The sequence below is a fragment of the Diaporthe batatas genome (assembly GCF_019321695.1).
Source record: "Diaporthe batatas strain CRI 302-4 chromosome Unknown Contig00016, whole genome shotgun sequence".
NCBI lineage: Eukaryota > Fungi > Ascomycota > Sordariomycetes > Diaporthales > Diaporthaceae > Diaporthe > Diaporthe batatas.
This window is the reverse complement of record NW_025408563.1, coordinates 50,092-69,342: the sequence shown is the minus strand read 5'-3', so window position 1 is coordinate 69,342 and position 19,251 is coordinate 50,092. Positions and strand designations below refer to the sequence as shown.

Here is a 19,251-nt window from a genome sequence, read left to right as displayed (position 1 = left end):
AATTGATTTGCAACGGTACTTGTGAGAGAATATCAGGTTTTCAATTGTCAAACTGTCTTCAGATTGAAATATGTGGATGCTGGGACAGAACGCGTCCGTCCCTCTGAACTCCGGACACCGTTTCCTTGAATACAACATTATAACGGCAAAGGTCATAATTACCTCCAGAGAATGGTAGCACAAGCACAACATCATCTATCCTCAAAGCAACCCTAGTCCACCATCATCCACCCGCACCCTCCAAACAGACCGGCCAGCGCCATGGCTGTCAATATCCCGGCACCTGCACGATCACCAATCGTGATAGGTTTCGTGGGGTCTATGCTCTTGTCTGTCTTTTGACTTCCGCCACTCGAGTCGCCGCTCGAAGTTCCCCCAGTAGTGGCACTCAGAGGAGCGGGGCCATCCAGCGTGAACAATACCGCCTGCAGGGCGCTCATCTGTTGTCCCACGCCGCTGGTTCCATCGTTCGTGCTTCCCGTCCATTTGAACCCGCATGCGATGCCGTTCAGCACGCCGCCTGCGCTGCCCTGCGCGGTACCAGTGCAGCTGGATGCAGCAGCCTTCCCCGAGGCCAGGATGAGCGGCTTGAGGGTGTCGTATGTCGATGGCATCAGCTGTATGGTCTTGGCCATCCACTTGAGCGCGTATCCCTTGAACGAGTAGTTGTCCGTCTTGCAACTATCCTGGGGCTCACACGGCGGCTCCTCTATTATGTCGTTTTTGAAGAAGTATTGCGAGGTCCGCTTGATCAGCCCGTTGACGCGGTTTGCCCAGATATCACTGCCGCCGGTGTGGTTGTACATGGCTGCAGCCCCGTACATAAAGATTCCGGCATTGTATGTCCACTGGGCCTTGTCGGGATTTGCGCATTTGCCGTCCTGGCTGTCAGCACCGTCGTAGACGTTGAAGTCGCCGTCGATGAACCCCACATCATCCATCCAGTCATACACCGTATTTGCCCAATCGGCATATGACTCGTTCCCAGTGTAGAGGGCCAGTCTCGCGGCGATGTTGAAGAAGCACCCGTTGGAGATGGTGTTCTTGTAGGTATAACCGGTGTTGAATGTGAAAATCTGCCACCGGAGCCCGCCGCCGCACATGTTATCCGATGCTTCCCACCGCCAGACGTATTCGTTGAAGACGGCCTGTGCGGCTGCTAACCACGCGATTCCCCCATCCTCGGTCGAGTTTGGGTTCTTGAAGTTCGTCTCGGCTGCTGTCATGGCCGCCATGGCCCAGAAACCCTGGTCATCGTTTCCCTCGGTGAGGGTTTGGTTCTCGGGCATAAAGTCACCGTCGTCTCCCATTTGGTGCTGCATCGCCTGGTACGTCTCGTCCACGTACGAGTCATCGCCCGTGTAGGCCCAGTAATCGATCAGTGTCCCGAACATTGCTCCTGCTTCCCACCAGTAGTACGGGTCCGGCAAGTTGCCCGGAACGTCACCGGTGTTGTTACCACTGTACCATTGCAGCATTCCGTAGGCAATTGTTGAAGCTCCTTGTTTTATCGAATCTGTTCCCCCCCGTGTCAGTCAGCATGATAGGACATTGCTGGCCTGTGATGGTATCCGAATTCGTAAGGCAAGAACCGATCATCCACGCCGCAGTGCACAGGCACATTGCGTCCAGATGTCATTCTAACTGTTCTTGTACGTTTTGGAAAAGAGGCACGTCATTTGTCAGAACTCGCAACGTACCATCTGAGGTCCATTCGATCTCGACGCTGGCTGCAGCCAGAGGCGCGAATACGCCAACTGCGAAGAGAGGCCATGTCGTTGAGCGCATTATGATTTCACGTTGCTCCCCGCGGATATAAAAATAAGTGGTCAGGCCGAATCCACATCGGAACGATTGCGAGCCGACGTATCGTGAAGTCTTGGCAGGGCGTCGCGGTGGGTGGTCTCGGTTGAAGCTGGGGCTTAAAAGAAGCAAAGCCAAGGAAAAGCCAAGTCATGTTGAAAGGCGGCTAGTGAAGCGACTGCGGGTTTTAAGGATGGCACACGGGCACGTAGTCCTCTTTTGTGGGTCTCGTCGCTCCTGGCGTTGGTCGGACCGATGAAGGAATGCGATCCGCCATGCCTGGGTGGGTTTATACTGGGCCTCTTCCTGATTTCGAGGCCGGCCCTGGGAGATTGAGAATCCGTCGCGACAGCAGAGGCCAGCTCGTCCCCGATTGGATCATTGCCATTCTTGTCATTTACATGCGGCCTCAGAACTTGGAAAAGGCGGACTAAGTCAGTGCTGCTGAGGTGTTGTTGGTTGTGTGCACGCTGGTCTCAATCTCCAAGTGCCACTTTTACCCCTGGAATTGTGGACTGAGAACAAGCATCCATGGATGTCAATGAACAGCCAAAGCCCCCATGTGACGTCAGGCCTTCTGCATGTCTGAGGGAGTGCTTTACACAGTATGCGATAACTCAACGATTCGACGACAGTCATTGCACCGTCTCCAGCCATTCTGAGCAGCGAGACTTTCCAGTGCCTTCACGGCTAGATCCTCAGGGCAGTCTCCGACGTGGGCGGTGTTTTTGCATACGGAGCAGGTCCGCCCGTTACAGGCAACACAGCGGCCAACTTGCTGCCGAATGTTCTGTGGAAGGATAAACTTGCCGCACCCAGGCACGTGGCAGTAGGTGCGGTCGTCCGTTGTCAATTCCACCATGCGGGTCTGGAAATCCCTGAGAAGCCGCAGTGGAAGGAGCAGGGGATAATGCTTTGCGTCCATAGCCCGGCGGCAGCATCGCGGAGGGAACAATATCTCTTGTGTCAGGGACAGCGTGAAGAGATGCTTTAGGCAGTTCCGGCAGTAATGATGGCCGCAGGGGACACGAGCGACGGCTTCGAAGGTGAACTCGTCTGCACAAGCGCAACACTCGTGCTTGGCTACAGGACGAGTAGGTGCACAGGCCGGGGTCGAGTCGTTGTCGTCAATCCCATCATCCTCAGCAAAGGCTGCACCGACCATTTTCATTGGAAGGATGGGTGCGTCTTGACTGTTCGCCTGTAGTGGGGCCCCTCGTCGGTGATCCGGGGCTTGCTGCTCTTCAAGTAGCGATTCTTTGATGATTTCGGCATCAGCAGGGACACCGTGTGCATGTCTTTGGGCCATCGCTCGGTCATCCATAGTCTTCATGTTATTCTCGTAAAGAGTCAGGGCAAAAGCAAAGTCGTTGCGTTCAGGGGTGCCGTGAGACGACACCTCATTGATGTCCTCGAGCTGCAATTGACCGATGAGACGACCTGTGTGCTCTTCGAGGTCAGCGTGAGAATCCACAATCGATTGTTTTCTGTGACTAAGATCGATCCCGGGGCCGAGGCAAGGAATGAAGCTAAATAATTCGACCGGTGTAGTGGGGGCTTTTATAGAAGACGAAGTATTGCTTCGTCACCATGTGGAAAGGTAAACATTGAACTTGATACATGGCAAAGGCTTTTTTCGGCTGAGTGTCCCTTTGTGGGATTCTTCTAGTATATGGGCCATCTTGATACCCTATTATAGTATCGCCGTAGGACTGCTTCGCCAACTATTAGCCCTCGGGCTACTTGTGTTGACGCTTCTAGTCAGCGGCGCCGTCGGGAGCGATACTTCCTGGCCTTCTCTGTACGGCACGAGGCTGAGACCACGTGCCTGTAGACGTGTTGTATTCTCTCTGCACTGTTATTAGCATTGTTTTTTTCTTTTGAAACCCTATTTCTTGAGCCTTTGCCACTGTATGAAGGCGCCACGTATATTTTAAATTTGTGGGATTAGAAATGGGACCTGTAACTTCCTGGGATGTATCAGTATCGATCTTGCTCAGGCATCTGATGATATTCATTTTGAGTGAAGATATTCCCTAGATGGGTTAGCCCACAGAAAGTTCACACAATGTCATCTTTTGGGAAGGTTCTGTATTGAGTTGTTTTTTTCTCTTGCTCTTCTACTTCGGGAGGGCGGATCCCCGGGGTGGGGGCGATTGTCCCCAGTCGCTGACAGGGCTGCCAATTTCGAAGTGTTTGCACAGGTGCAAAATTGGCCCGAGGCGTCTAGTCTCTGTGAGACAGCCTTTGGGTGTTGGAGGACTGCACTGCCCCAGGGTGTGCGTGTGGCTATTGGGGAATGTTAGACAGCGCTTAGCTTTGGTTTCTAGTTATCTACGAGTCCTCGCCGTTTACAAATGGGCCCCTTGTAAATGCAGAATAGCTTGAACGCACTCACTGTTGAATTGTACGACCTGCAGTTGCTAATGCAGTCGCTCTGTCTGGAAACCCCACTAACGGTTGGCGATGGCGGGGCAGAGGAATATATATTCCGCACCCAGCGTCATCGCGCTAACAACTTAAAAAGGACAACAGAATCTCTCCTGCACCTCTGACGCGTTTCCATGTCCTGATTGCTTCACACCCAGAAAGCATAGCTCACATCTCTCAATTATCACCGTTTCATTTGTCCACATAAAAATAGGCATATGTCTTCTCCTTCCAGTTTGCAGCAGATGACCAAGCTCACTCACTGATGTCATTTATAGCGGTTCAGCATGTTAACTCTATAGTATATAACCCCTGTTAGCTACGGTTAAGATAACTTAAAGAACTATAGGTATAATTAAGTTATATATATTAGTAACGTTATTTATATATTTAGTTAAGGTGTATTTAATTTAAGTTATAATAATAATAAGTAAGCGGCTAGGTATTATTATTAATTATAACTTTTAAATAAGTAAATAAATTTATAAAACTAATATAATTTATAAAGATATTAATAATTAAATTAATTAAGTTTTTATTAATATTAATTATATTTTTAAAGAGGTTAGTAATAAAAGTTAAAATTAAGTGTTTAAAGTTAACTTATACTATATTTCGCTTAATAATTATATATTAAAGGTTATAATATAGAACTTTAATAAGTGGATGTATAAGTATAAGCCGTTTTGGATTTATGTTGGAGTGGTTAAGTTTGGTAGTGGTGATGTGATGAAGGTTGAGATTGAGGTGTAGGCTTTTGATAAGGGGGTGTAAATTATTGTTGGACTGTCGTTTGGAGTGGCAGCGGTAACAATCAAAGTCTCAGGTCACTAAAAGAGTCAATCTTGCCACGTTTTCTTCCACGAATTATCGGATCTGGCTGCCGGCGTGGCAATTGTTGAGGGCGTTGTGTAAGCCATTGCACACAACTGCACCTGGACTGGCCCGGGCGGTTGCGATTATGCGGCCGAAGGGTGACCATATGACTATCCGAGAAGGCTCTGCTCGAATGCTACGGACTTTTCTTCGGACGTATGCTATCGTTGGAAATCACAGTAGTATTGGGCTTGGACTTGGATGGAATTACGTTTTCCTCTATCTGTGGACCTCTGCTACAAAGTCTTACTAATCAGAACAGTGCTCATAATTTTCAATGAAGCAGTGAGAGCTGACAATAGACATCCTCTTTGGGAGTGGTGATGTGGAACCGAATATCTCATCTGATCGCTCGAAGAGATTCCTCAACAGCCCATTGTTACCACACTCACATCAGCTTCAGATTGTGCCAGGATAGCGAAATGTCTTCCTTCTTCATCTTTCTATGAAGCTCAGCATCCTCAAGCAAGCAATACGTAAGATCTTGAGGTCTACTGTCGACCGGCCTCAAACCTCAAATCCATGATACGACATTGAATGGTTCCAAAGGTCTGACACAGTATGAAGCACGGCCTGATGAAAGTGATTCCCCAGACCGGGAGGATGTTCCAAGCTAGTACTAAACCTTTCAGAGTTCAAAGGGTTCACTTCTTACAGTGAAACTACTCTAGTGTAGCCTCTACTAACAGCTAGCATTAATATATAAATATAAATTACTTTATAATAGTTAGTTATAATAACCTTTAAAGATTTCTTAATTATTAATATATATTTATATTAAGAGATATTATTTTAATAAATTAATATATTAAGTATTAATATTTAAATAATATAATATATTAAGTAATTAAATTTTTAAATTATAAAAATATAAAATAAAATATTAAAAAGTAATAAAAAAATATAAATATATAATTAGTTAAAATAAATTATATATATAATTAAATTAAAATTAAAAATTTAATAAATATTTATTTTAAAGAAATAATAATTTATTATATATTAATTAATTATATACTATATATATAATTAATTAAAAATACTTATAACTTTTAAAATTATTAAATTTAAATAACTTTTTTATATATTATTTTTTAAAAGTTTTTATTAAATTTATTTTTATATTATTATATTAAAATTAATTAAACTTTTAAAATAATATAATAATAAATTTAAAAGTTTTTATTAAATATATTACTTTTAATAAATAATATATTTTATATAATAATTAATTAATTAAATTATTAAATATTAATATAATTTATATTAAGTTTAAATAATAGATTATACAAAGTATTTAAGTATAATAATTATAATTTTAAAAACTATAATTAATTAAAATAAAAGTTAAGTTAAATTATTTTTAACTTTCTTTATTTAATAATTATTTCTTTATAAAAGAAGTATAATTAAACTATTAAAGTTAATTAGAATAATTTAAAGTTATTATTTAAAGTATAATTAAAAAAGATTTATAATATTTTTAAATTTAATATAATAAATACTTATTTTTAAAGTTAATATATTAAATAAAGTTTTATTATTATTATTATTATTATTATTATATTAACTTTATATATAATATAATTTTTATTTATAAATTATTTATATTTTTAATTATATTATTAAATTAAAAATAAATAGTTAAAATTTTAAAGAAATAAAATATAATATATTTTTATATTTTTAAAAATTAATTTAATTAAATTTATTATATAAAACTTTTATATTAACTTTATAATTATTTATAATACTATTTATTATTAAAAATATCTTTTATATTAATAAATCAAATTATATTTAGTTAATTTAAATTAATATTATTAATTTATTAAAAGTTAAAATTATAAGCTAATATCTACTTATTTAATAATTATATTTACTTACCTAATTTTTTTTAACCACTCACTTAGTATAAGAATTTATATATAAAGCTTATATAAAACTATATATCTAATTAGAATTCTTTAAATTTTTAATACTTTTAATATAAACCCCTTCTAATATACCTTCTAACACTCTTTTTAATACACCTTTTAGTATACCTTTTAAACCTTCCAACCTATATATATTTAGATATTAATTAAATATTTAAATATTAATTAAATGTTAAAGGGTTAAAAGTTAAAAAGGTAAAGGTAAAGATTATATACTTTCTAACTTTTTAATCCTCTTTTTAACCTTTTAACCCTTTAAACTTCTAACCTTTTAATATTTAGTTAATATTTAAATACTTAGTTAATATTTAAATATATATAGGTTAAAAGGTGTGTTAAAAGGTGTATTAGAAGGTATATTAAAAGGGGTTTATATTAAAAGTATTAAAATTAAAGAAAGAAATTATATTATAAAGTCTTTTAATATTAATTTAAAAGGTACTTATAAATATAAGAGAGTTATTTAGAAACATTAATATTAAATAAGTAATTAATAAGAATTAAATAAGTAGATATAATTATTAAATAAGTAGATATTAGCTTTATAAATAATAATAAAAAAGATATTTAAAAACCTTTATAATTTATTAAAAGTAATTTCTTAAAGTATGAATTTATTAATAAATTAATTATTAAATAATATAATAACTTCTTTTATAACTTTTAAATCTTTTATAATACTTTTTAAAGTTATTATTCTTAATTTATTAGTTACTATCTCTTTTTTATAATAATTATTCTATTTATATTTATTAATAAAAATATTAAAGTTTTATTTAATAATATTATTATAAATATAAGTATTTTAATTATATTAATAAAATATTTTAATTTATAATAAAATTTTAAATTATAAATATTTAAATTAATACCTTTAAAATTTTATTTAAAAAATAAAACTTTATATATTTTATAAATAATATTATTAATAATATTAATTAAATAATATTATTATTTATAAAGTAATTAAATTTAATATTAATAAGTATAATATTTTTAAAGTTATTATATAAAATAAATATATACTTTATTTTTACTTTATTATTTAATTTTTTATAAAGTTAAAAGTATAATAAAAGTAAATAGTTTTTAAAATTATACTTTAATTACCTTAGTTTCTCTAAGTGTATTAATTTTAATTAAGTATATATAACCCTTTAAAATCTTAATATATACTTTAATAAAGAAGATATTAATAAAAGAAAACTTTAAGTTAATATTACTTTTATAGTTATTAAAGATATTTAATATTATAAAGCTAACTTTAAAAGTTAAAGTAATAAATAAAACTTTAAATTTATTTATTAACTTTTATAAATATAACTTTAATAATATTAACTTTAATAATCTTAATAATAATAAAGGAGTTATTACTAATTATATTAATAATATTCTTTAATATCTTTAAAGTTAAGTTAATTAAATTAAATTATAAAGTATTTAAATATATCTCGATTATAAAGTTTATTTATTAAAGAGCTTACTATTAAATAAATATTTAAAGAGGTAGATAAGGATAATTTCTTTATAATTATATTACTTTTATTCCTTTACTTACCCTTACTTAATTAAAAAATTTCTTTTTTATAGACTCCTTATTAAAATAGGATTAGTTAAGTATATATATATCCGTCTCACTTAGATATTAGCCTTTTCCCTTCTATTATTCTCACTAAGAGTTTGATTAGAAAATAAAGTTGTCACAATACTAAAACCATTATAAATTAGGATGTGATGAAGATAGCACAATTCCTTGCACATACTAAGCGGCTCAAGGTAGCTCTACACAGGTTCTCAGAATGGGTGTATGGTCCGCCATAGGGCTGGGCAGATTGCCTGGTGCACTATTTAATTCAGTAGACCTAGAAGCTTTGCAATTTTTATGATGCGAGGAGAATCATGTTGACTGGAGAGATGACAAATTATATTGCCGGCAATACCAGCCCGAGGCAGAAGCACTATTTGGCCCTTCACAATGGTTGCTGTGTATTCATGATGTGTGTGTAAGAACAGCTGATGCCGGGTATGGTTTTCTTTTCTGTCAGCGCGACTGTGTGTGGAGAAGGCGGAAGAGGTTGGCATCTAAGGGCCTTGTATAATTGCCAGTATTGCTGTGCTGGAAGCTTAGACGGAGAAATGATGCTAAGCGCTGTCGCAATGGTCGGTCTGCTCAAACACACTCCCTATTCGCACAGCCCACGTGCCATATTACAACTGACACTGCTTAAGTGAGGCGCTGAAGCTCTAAACAAAAGCCGTCTTTGGTTCGCCTCGCTTCAGGTCTTTGTGATGGCAACCTGTCTTTGTGACGAAAACACGTCTTTGCAAATTTTGAGAACAAAGGTTGGACTGGACCTCTGTGCGCCGGAGCTCGCCGCTTCGACCAAGTTGGCCCCTTTGTAATACATGTGGCATTCTTTGAAGGCGATGTTCGGAAACTTTCAGCCTCCGTCGCTCCCACTTTTCGATGCGCTGGCTCGAAACAGGCCAGGCTGGAATGCCACCTCAAAGACGGTCTGCAAGTCTGAGTATTGATTTAAACTTCCATCTCTTTTCGTTCATCACGTTTACCGTCATGACAAGAGGACCTTCGAAGCCGAGAGCTCGTTGCTGTCGGCTACAAGAGAAGCGGCCGGAATTAACAACAAGAAGCACTCCAGGTGAGTACGAAGATCTGCGGCGTCGCGAATGGAATAGATCTCGCGCTAATCCATCATATAGAGCTTCCAAAGCGCCATAGAGATCTTTCACAAGTGGATGGAGGTCTTGTGCGAAACGTGACTATTACGAAGAAGATCAAACAACCACTCTGCCTGGTTTCGACGGAAGATGCAAAGAGAGCACGACAGACGCAGATAGAAACCCAAAGACGTACGGATTCTATTGTACTTGACATATGTGCAAAGAAGCTAAAGCACTATACAGAACTGCCAAGGCGGAGTGCCAGACTTCAAGAACAGCAGCCACCTGGCAGTGCGGCATCCATTCGCCCTTCGAGAACTCTATCAACAGGACAGATCGAGGCAGACCCCGTAACGTCATTGTCGCAGCGGCCTGGGTTAAGGAGGAGAAACACGCAACAGGGAGCTAATTTCAGACAGACAAGGAATATTGAGGTATGAACAAGTCTGGTGCTGTATGTTGCGGATTTCGGCTTGTTTAGACTGAGCAGTAGCAGCCACCCCGTCTCAAGCGACCATCAACGACACTTCAGGAAGTTCAATTAGAGGAACAGAGGCGAGCCTTTCCATCCACACAATTGTACAAACGGCCGATCAACGGCGGCGGTAGCAACAACGGACACCAGTTTCAGCGGGTAGAATTGACGCGTAAGAACTTGGCGCAGTTCAACGAGATGGCAAGAAAGAAGGGGGCTAATAAGGCCCCAGTGTCTATTCCACTTGAATCCACAGCCAAGTCGACATCGACGAAATCTACGACGTTGTCTGGTTTCGCTATGAAAGCCTACAAGAATGGCATCCTTGACCCTCTCAGTTCCAAGCCCCCCACAAACATCGATGATATCCGCACACGATATGCCGAGTCTCGCGGCACAGCCTCACCAACTGAGTCGATGTACGAGGACTATATTGATGTAGTTCAAAGAGCTCCTAATAAAGCTACTATGCTCTTCGAGGTTGGTGGGAAACTACTAAATAGGTATCCGAGGGAGGGCTATCCTCGGGTATTCGACCAGTCATTCACCAATTTTCCAGAAGATGCTTGCTTCAATAGTGGCTTCTCTGCACCGCAGCCCGACTTTATTGAAGGGCTGGAAATGCCAGCATACCGTCCGTTTCCGATTGACGAGCATATTAAAGGGGCTGTCATTTATCAAGACAATCCACGTTCTTTAGTATTGCCGCATATTGCTGGGGAATGGAAGGGACCTGGAAAGAATATGCAGGCAGCGAGGCAACAGAGTGTCTATGATGGAGCTGCCCTTGTCTATGCCCGGAATCAGGGCCTCGCCTATATGGGTGCATCTGATCCTCCTGGTCATGCCGAGGTTGCCACATTCACTACAGACGGCACCAATCTCAACTTATTCGCACACTATGCTGCTCCATCGGCGGCCGGGGACGGCACACTTGAATATCACCAATATCAGGTCAAGACGACGAACCTGATGGAATCCCGCCAAGGGCTCAAAGACGGCATAAAATGGCTCAGAAATGCACAAGACCACGCGAAGAAACAATCGTACACCCTGAGGGATCAGCTGAATGAGAAATGGCGGAAGCAGAGTGCTACGCTCCGCCAACTTGACGAAGGTGGTCCCCAACCTGTTGCTGACGGCACCATCGGGATACAGAAACAGACGAAGCTGGGTATGTAGTAGTCGAGCAACCGCGCTAGCCAACGCCAGGAACATCGAGCTGCATGTAGTCGGCACCGCTCTCGCCTGTAGGTGACTGATAGGCAGATGAGGGTCAGGCCTATGAGGTGTGTCACCGGGGCAGCTCGGACCCCCCGAGGTTCATATTTGACCATAGGGGCAATGGGACTGTATTTAAGGGCAATGATTATTGTATTTGTGACGCTTTTGACAGAAGAAAAGCTGAAACCTTTGTATTTGACTGAAGTCTGCCACAAATCGGCACGAGTAAGTGATGGTATCTAGGTAATGTAAACGACGCTCGGGTGTCCGCTACACGGCCACGATATCTAAGACCCCTTGTCCCAGCACCAACTTCCTATAAGTTGACCTCCCATGGGTGATTCGCTGATGGGAGACTCCTATACCGAAAAATGGTCTATAGGGGAATCCAGAAAGATTTGTCACATATATACCTTGTATTTCAACCACAGGACTCCGCTATGAAGTTATGTCGTTTCTGAAGGTGTGGCGGTAATACGGCAATAGTATATGCGAAAGTCGGAAGAGATCGGTAAATTATAAAGCGAATTTTGAAAAGGACCAGTTCTGCAACGTCGCTGCAGCAGTGAAGTTAGCCACCAACAAGCATGTAGGTGTTTGACCAACATCGGCTTTAAGTGGAATCTCGCCGCTGCGCCGCTTTTTTTGCGGGCCCTGGTTGGTTCCGACGATGGCACATGGAGAAGTCAGCAGCCCACTTGATTCTCTCAACTTGCAGCGGCGCCATTAGCTTGAGACGTCGCCTTCACAGATCATTCAAGTCTGAGCCATTGACCGCCCGCTGTTGTTCACCACAGAGCAGGTCTCGCTGAGTTCTCAAAGTGGCGACATGTCTTTCACGTGCATCTCCGAGTTGCAGCGGCGTCTGATGGCCTCCAGTATCTACAGCGAGCGCCTCAAGCCTTGGGAAACCCGGATCCTGAGCCTGGAGCCTGCTCAGGCCGACTACGACGAAGGAGGCACCGTGGAGTTGCACCTGCAAACCGCAGCCATATCGCATCTAGAGGGCCTGGGCCTTGTGGAAACCGGCGAGGTGGTTTGCTACGAGGCGCTCTCATACACTTGGGACTCAAACGTCTTCAGCCATGCCATCCGATGCAACGGCCTCGACTTCAGCGTCACGGCCAATCTGCATGCGGCGCTTGTACACCTGCGCACCTCTCATGCCCATCGCTGGCTGTAGGTTAAAAATTCAGGTTGACCGCCTGGTGAAACCAACTGATTACCTACTCAAAGTCCTTTCCCTTCTGTTTACCAAGTCCAGTTGCTAATTAAGGCAGCTGGATCGATGCGTTGTGTATAAATCAGTACGATAATGCCGAAAAAGAACGCCAGGTCCCCAACATGTTTCACATCTATCGGAAAGCAAGCACCGTCCTGGTGTGCTGTCTGTGACAAGCGAAGTAATGCCCCCCCCCTGGCTAAATTCGCATATACGCACGTGCCACATAAATTCATTCGCTCCCTCTTAAACTAGGTTTTTCTTAATACCTCTTTTCGGCTAGTTGCAGAGCTTTAAATTCTGTTGTCACTTTAGATCCTTATTCTTAATACTACTAGTAGTAATATCGGTTTTCGACAGAGTAGTAACAATATTAACTCTATTATACCGCGCTTTAATGTGTATTAAAGAGGGTTAGTATAAAGATTAAAAGCTTCTAAGTTATTTATTTACTTTAAAGCTTTTTCTTTTTACTTAAAACTATTATTAAAATATTTATTTTAATTTAATAGTTAAGATAATATATATAATTAAAAGTATATAAAATCTTTAAGAATTTAAATAAACTTTAAAGATTAGAAATAATTATTTAAAAAAAGAGTTATAAAATTAAAAATAAATTTATTTAAAACGTTTCTTTCTATTAAATTACTTTCTTTAAAATCTTTAAAAATAAGCTTTTTATTTAAATATATTAATTAATTAAAAGAGATTCTTTTTCTTTTTTATTAAATCTCTTTTAATTTAAATATTTTAATAATTTTACTTCTACTTTTATAATTTTACTTTTAATTTCTAAATATAATTCATTTTAATTAATTTAAAAGGAAGATAAAAGAGTTAATATTAGTATTAAAAAGAAGGAAAAAAGGAAGGAAAGAAGAAGTATTCCTTCTTTTTTTATATAAAGAAAGGTATAAAGGTTTCTTTATAACCTTTTTATCTTTTATTAACCCTTTTTATAAATCTATTTAATTATATAGAAATTATTAAATAGTTAAAAGATTATTTATATTATATTTTTATCATTTAATTTAAATTTTCTTAAAGTTAGTTTTAAAAGATAATAGTTAAATCGATAGATATAATTATAGTAACTATCCTTTATTTCCACTACTATATAATAATATTAATTCCTTTTAATAAAAACGGATATTTATAAGGTAAAAAACGGATAGTATAAGGTAAGAAATAGATAGTATAGGGTAACTTTTTTCTAAAAATAAAACTTTATATTATAACATTAAAAGAGATTTAATCTTAAGTAGTAAAAAATATTGTATTAAATAGAGAAAAAATAAGCTATTTAAAGGTATTATTTTTAAAATTCCAGCTCTTATATTAATATAATTATAAAATATTATAAAAATAAATATTATTTTATTAAAATAAAATTTAAAAATATAACCATAATTTTTAATAACCCTATCCTTAATATATAATATTAATTAAATAATAGTAAGTAGTAAAATATTTTTAAATAATTAATATTCATATATATTACTTATAAAAATTAAAAAAATTAAAAAGTTGCTCTATACTATCTGCTTTTTACCCTGCGAATATCCGTTTTCCTTTTAATGGACTATAAGAAGTAATATCACGGTGTCACAATCATTAAGATCTTCATGGTAATAAATGTCCACAGGATGCTCGTGGGCTTCGTTTGTAATTTTAAATGCATATCAAACTTGCTAGACTTGAACCTGTCGTGTTGCTGACACCTGGCTGCCAGATCCGAAAGAAGCACAACTATTTATTGCAACCCATTTCAGAGCCTGAACAGGCCCCGTCATTGCTTCGCATGAGTGTGATGACCTCGGAAGCTCAGTCACGAGGGGCCTGGAAAAGGAGTGACGATGCAGTTATCTATGAGCTGTCAAGACGTGTGTATCTCGTCTGCACTAGAATTTCACACATTTGAGAGCGGTCGCATCTTGAGCGTTTACCACTGTATGTCTTCGGGCCTATACAGAATAGAAGCGAGACAAATTAATTAACATGCCCACTTCGGAAATCCATTTTCCTTCTACGCAGGCCCACTCATGATCAATTCATTTGTTACTCAAATCCCAAACAATTGAAGTATACCAATTATGCACAGAATCACAGGTTGAAGCTGCCCTGCGAATCAGTTCCTGCTAATCGCCACGCGGCCTATGGCCGCGCAGATCAATTTGACGATGGGCACTTGGAAGCGAGTGAATCAAGCTGAAGCATGGCGGTCTGCTTAGGCAAGTGGCAGCATACTGGGATGATTGACTATGGCGCCAAGGCCTGAATACGATGTTGTTCACCCACAACACCGTGCCAGTGGTGAACAAGGAGGACTAGTGCAGGTGGTTGATGTTTTCGGGCTGTGCCCAGTCGAGCTAATCCTATTTTGCATCTTGCTTTCCATAACTTCCGGACGCTCCAAGACCGCAAAGTTGATACCAAGGTGTCTCAATCGGGAATTGAGACAAAGCATTCACCATATTGAATGCTACAAGTGCCGAATCAATGATGTCAAAATGGGTGATCTACACGAGCGACTCGCAATGCTGAGGACCTTAGAATATGCGCTTGGGCTCAAGACGGTCGCCAAGCTAAATAGAACGGCGGCATGTGCTTTCCCCGAGCTCAGGCGCCAGCTCCCAAGACGATTCGGTACGCCCAATACAAGCTGCAGCTTGCCGCCCCGAGCTTGCCAAAGCACAATTGAAGCTGGTCAAAGTGCTTCCAAGGCACGCTTGCATTCAGCTAGGGAGTGAGCAGGCGACTTCCAGGTTGGCTGAGCCCTTTTCCCGGTACGCAAAACTTTCATGTGATAAAGCGATTGTTCTGCAACGGGACGAATGCAGTGATCAGCGCCGAGTCAAGCACCTGAGAATTGTGTATATAACAACCATTGTCTCACTTCGAGTCATCTACTCCCCGTCCCAGCTTTGGTTGAGTGTCTATTGGAAACTTTCCTTGCAGAAACCGAAAGCAAGTTGGCTGTAAAAGCTTTACATTATTCATATTGCTTGTAGCCGTTACTGCTAAGGACACGTCACTCTTCAAGATGCAGACATCCGCCATACTCGCTATTATCGCCGCCGCGTATGCCACAATTGCGGCACCTACGGTGCGCAGCGCGGGACCGAGCGTTGCCGACCTCCTTCGTGCGGACGGCAGCGCCTTGCGCATAACCATTGAGCCCCTCGACGCCGGAGGCGACCAAGTCTTCCAGTTCAGCTCCACACAAGCCGTCAAAGCTACCCCCGACCAGGTTGTGAACGGCACAACACCGACCGGGGGTCTGCCTGGCGCTTCCGGGACATACAACTTTGGTATAAACTCGCAAACTGATACCATTTGCTACAACATCACTCTCTACGGATTTCGCGGAGAGTATCAGTCACCAGCGGCCACAGCAACCCATATCCACGAGGCTGCTCGCGGTGCTTCCGGGCCACCCAGGATCGCATTCCCCAACCCACAGCCTGTGGCCGGTAACCAAGAGGTCAGGAATAGTGTCGGCTGCCTGACTGGCCCCTTCAAGACCGGAGTCCTCGCCAATGGAGTAGACACCGGTGCTGGTTTCAAGGTGGCAAGTATCGAAAAGAATCCTTCGGGATTCTTTGCCGATGTTCATTCCAGTCTGGCAGTCCCCGGAGCTGTCCGGGGACAATTGGCATGAAACGCTGGGCAGCTCCAATCATAATTGTGGCACGATGGGCAGTGAACCGAGCTCTGGAAGACGCACACAGGATATCATACTGCCCGGGTGGGAATGGGCCCACGTTGAAGGCGACGGTGGGAGGGCACGCAGGCGACACAATTCGACAATAGTCCTCATGGTGTTTTACAACAACCACATAATGATAATAAATAAAAGCCGTGTTTAATAATGATGCAGCCTTCGTCCTCTAAAAATCATGGGAACCGAGTGATGGTGTGTTTTTGACATGCATAGTGCTCGCAATTCTTTTGCTCCTTGTCGAAGCCGGCCTGATACCAACTTGCTCACTGATAACCTTTTGTGGTGGAGAGTAAAGCCTTCAGAATTCATCCTAGTCTTTTATATATTTTCTGGCGACATGTTCTATCTGACTCATTTACTCTTTACCTCCGCTGTGAGCTGTGGTGGTCACCCGCGCAGGGTCATAATATCCTGAATGGGACCCTATTTAAACAGATGTCTCACTCCGCACTTCAGCGCTGTTGATGAAATTGCACCTCTGAAACAGCTTTTCCCATGCGATTGCTCTTTCAGCCCCTGTCCCTGAATCATCGCCCTCCCCTGGATGCTCCCGAACGGTCACCTGTCTGTTCCCATATGGACCGCCGAACAGCTGCATGGAGATCTCGCTCGGTAACTTGTCCCGGACTTTATCCTCGCCTGTCCCCGAGAACGCTGGGGACCATTCCATTTCAGGTGCTTCTGAAGTGATGAATTCAATGATCTTCCTGCTGACGGCTACCGACAGTGCTAGCTCATCCGCCGAGTTATCGGCACCTCCGCCGAGGCTTTGGCTGTTCAGTACATATGGTATGTCACTTAGATGAGCGACCTTCCACATGGGAACTCCCATAAGAGCATAAGATGGGGCAAATCGTGTCGCATTATGCTCATAGAGGCGTATGTTGTTGCCGTTATGCCGACCATACTGCCACGCAAAGTCCAGCACAGGGCACGTAAACCAGAGGTCACGGTTGATCTGCGCAGCACGGTAGTACTGTGGAGAAACTCCTTGCCCTTGAGAAATATATTCAAAGTCAGATATGGGATATAGCTCCAAGAGCTTCTTGATGGTGGACTGGGACAGCGTGAGCCACAGGGTAAAGCTGTTGACTACATCGTCGTCTGTTGCAGTCGTTGGCGGTGCGTACCAAGCTCCATCGTTGGTCACCCACGCAGCGATGGTGGGAATATATTTGACAACCTTTCCATCCCGGATGAGATTGGAAGGGCGATCTCGGATAAAGTCTCCGTCATGTGTAGGGGAAAAGAAGCCCTCGCCGAACGGAGGTCTCGCCGATCGCATCGCAGTGATGGAGAGATTCGTCAGGACGTCGAAGGGAGCTTCTCGCAGACATGACATGACGGCAGCTGTCTGGGAATCTTGTCCGTCCTCGATGCACCCCACCTGCTGTGCGATCATGGCTGTATTGTCTGCCACAAGGCTCGACATGGTGTTAAAATTCAGCCCTGGCGCGCCGGACATCATAACGGCCTTTTGGAACGGCACGCCATCAGCACCGCCGAATGCAGTCATCTGCAAGCCGATGTCGCTTCCGCCTACACTCTGGCCAATAACTGTCACTCGTGCAGGATCACCGCCAAAGCTGTGGATGTGATCACGCACCCACTCGAGCGCTGCCCGCTGGTCCCGGAGCCCGGCATTTGTCTGCCCGGCTTTGATCATAGCTTGGCTCGTCGCGAAGCCGAAGAAGCCAAGTCGGTAGTTGATCGCCACAAATATAAGAGGCTGGCCGTCTAAGCCCGCCTGGTGAAGGAGGCCATCGGGTTCGTACAGGATCTCCTCCCCCGAACCCAGCGCGTGCCCACCACCGTGGATCCATACTACAACAGGTAGCCTTGCAGTGGACGTTGTGCCGCGAAGTCTAGCTATGCGGAGACTGAGGCATTTTTCACTGGTGTTTGTTACACGCGAAGTGAAAGGCAGCACGTCGCCGGTGCCTTGAGGGCACCATGCTCCTGGGGCCGTGGCATCGATGACAGAGCCTGGGGTCGGGACAAAGGGCACTGGCGGGGCGAAGCGATTTGGGCCGGAGGTGTCTTTGGCGTAGAAGATGCCATGGAAGTGTTCCACCGCAAAGTCAGCGGACCAAGTACCGACATATGTGACGTCCAGGCTCGAGTCTGTGACGACTGGTGCTGGCACGAGACTCGAGGGGAGGTAAAGGGCAAAAGTGAAGAAGAGGTTTTGCGCGGGCCCCAGTGACATGGCGACTAGTCCCAAGAGAACGGCCCCGACACCAAGTAGGCCCATTTGGGCGGTTCTGGCCATGACTGTATTTGTGGCAACGTGATTGTGGCAACGTGATTGTGGCAACGTGATTGTGGCAACTGTTTGAGGCTCGGAGCTGGACACCAAGATGACGCGAGTCGAGCTTGATATTGATGGCTCCCCGCTGTATGTGAAAAGTAAGATACCTAGGTAGGGAGAGAGGGGGATGACGGCGTTGGTTGTTCAAGCTCTTCCCCTTGTGTGACTTGGATCCACGCGCGCACACACACACACACACAAAGATACCCTATCACAACTCTGGGGCCATTTTTGTGTCTGTTGGCACAGTTCTTCCCAGACTAGGTTACCGTACCATTAAAGAATAGTGTGTTTCCCAGAAGTAGTGCGCCGTGCAGTAGTTGCTGATGGTTTATTACGCGTTTCATAGCATTTCACAGCAGTATTACTTGCATGGATCGCCGGTTGCTCCGTTGCGAATGGATCTTATATCTCTGGATCGCTGACCACCAATTTGCCTCGCAGCATCTTGGCGTTGATGACCCATTTTCAGCACCTGCGAGAGATAGGTGCTAAGACTGCACCTAGAGTTTTTCTTGCTGTCCACTGCAGGTGTGTCTTCCAACGGCTCCGCTAGCTACCTAG

General features: G+C 42.1%; 5 protein-coding genes across 5 annotated transcripts; 2 read left to right on the top strand and 3 right to left on the bottom strand.

The window, feature by feature from the left end:
- Positions 1 to 212: 212 nt before the first annotated feature.
- On the bottom strand, positions 213 to 1,788 carry KVR01_011587 (uncharacterized protein; the record flags this gene model as incomplete). Its single annotated transcript, XM_044791842.1, has 2 exons — positions 213 to 1,516; positions 1,701 to 1,788. 2 exons carry the CDS (start codon positions 1,786 to 1,788, stop codon positions 213 to 215), a joined length of 1,392 nt encoding a protein of 463 aa, XP_044639296.1.
- Positions 1,789 to 2,401: 613 nt separating this feature from the next.
- Positions 2,402 to 3,136, bottom strand: KVR01_011764 (uncharacterized protein; the record flags this gene model as incomplete). The annotated part of the gene is made up of 1 exon (XM_044787228.1): positions 2,402 to 3,136. The coding sequence occupies one exon, from the start codon at positions 3,134 to 3,136 to the stop codon at positions 2,402 to 2,404; it is 735 nt and encodes a 244-aa protein (XP_044639473.1).
- Positions 3,137 to 9,621: 6,485 nt separating this feature from the next.
- Positions 9,622 to 12,431, top strand: KVR01_011640 (uncharacterized protein; the record flags this gene model as incomplete). Its single annotated transcript, XM_044788710.1, has 5 exons — positions 9,622 to 9,706; positions 9,768 to 9,877; positions 10,007 to 10,162; positions 10,222 to 11,377; positions 12,352 to 12,431. 5 exons carry the CDS (start codon positions 9,622 to 9,624, stop codon positions 12,429 to 12,431), a joined length of 1,587 nt encoding a protein of 528 aa, XP_044639349.1.
- Positions 12,432 to 15,588: 3,157 nt separating this feature from the next.
- On the top strand, positions 15,589 to 16,441 carry KVR01_011748 (uncharacterized protein). Its single transcript, XM_044785754.1, has one exon. The coding sequence runs from the start codon at positions 15,696 to 15,698 to the stop codon at positions 16,311 to 16,313; it is 618 nt and encodes a 205-aa protein (XP_044639457.1). The 5' UTR covers positions 15,589 to 15,695; the 3' UTR covers positions 16,314 to 16,441.
- A 362-nt stretch (positions 16,442 to 16,803) lies between these two features.
- KVR01_011513 (uncharacterized protein) lies at positions 16,804 to 18,585 on the bottom strand (the record flags this gene model as incomplete). The annotated part of the gene is made up of 2 exons (XM_044789287.1): positions 16,804 to 18,245; positions 18,273 to 18,585. The coding sequence occupies 2 exons, from the start codon at positions 18,583 to 18,585 to the stop codon at positions 16,804 to 16,806; spliced, it is 1,755 nt and encodes a 584-aa protein (XP_044639222.1).
- Positions 18,586 to 19,251: the final 666 nt, after the last annotated feature.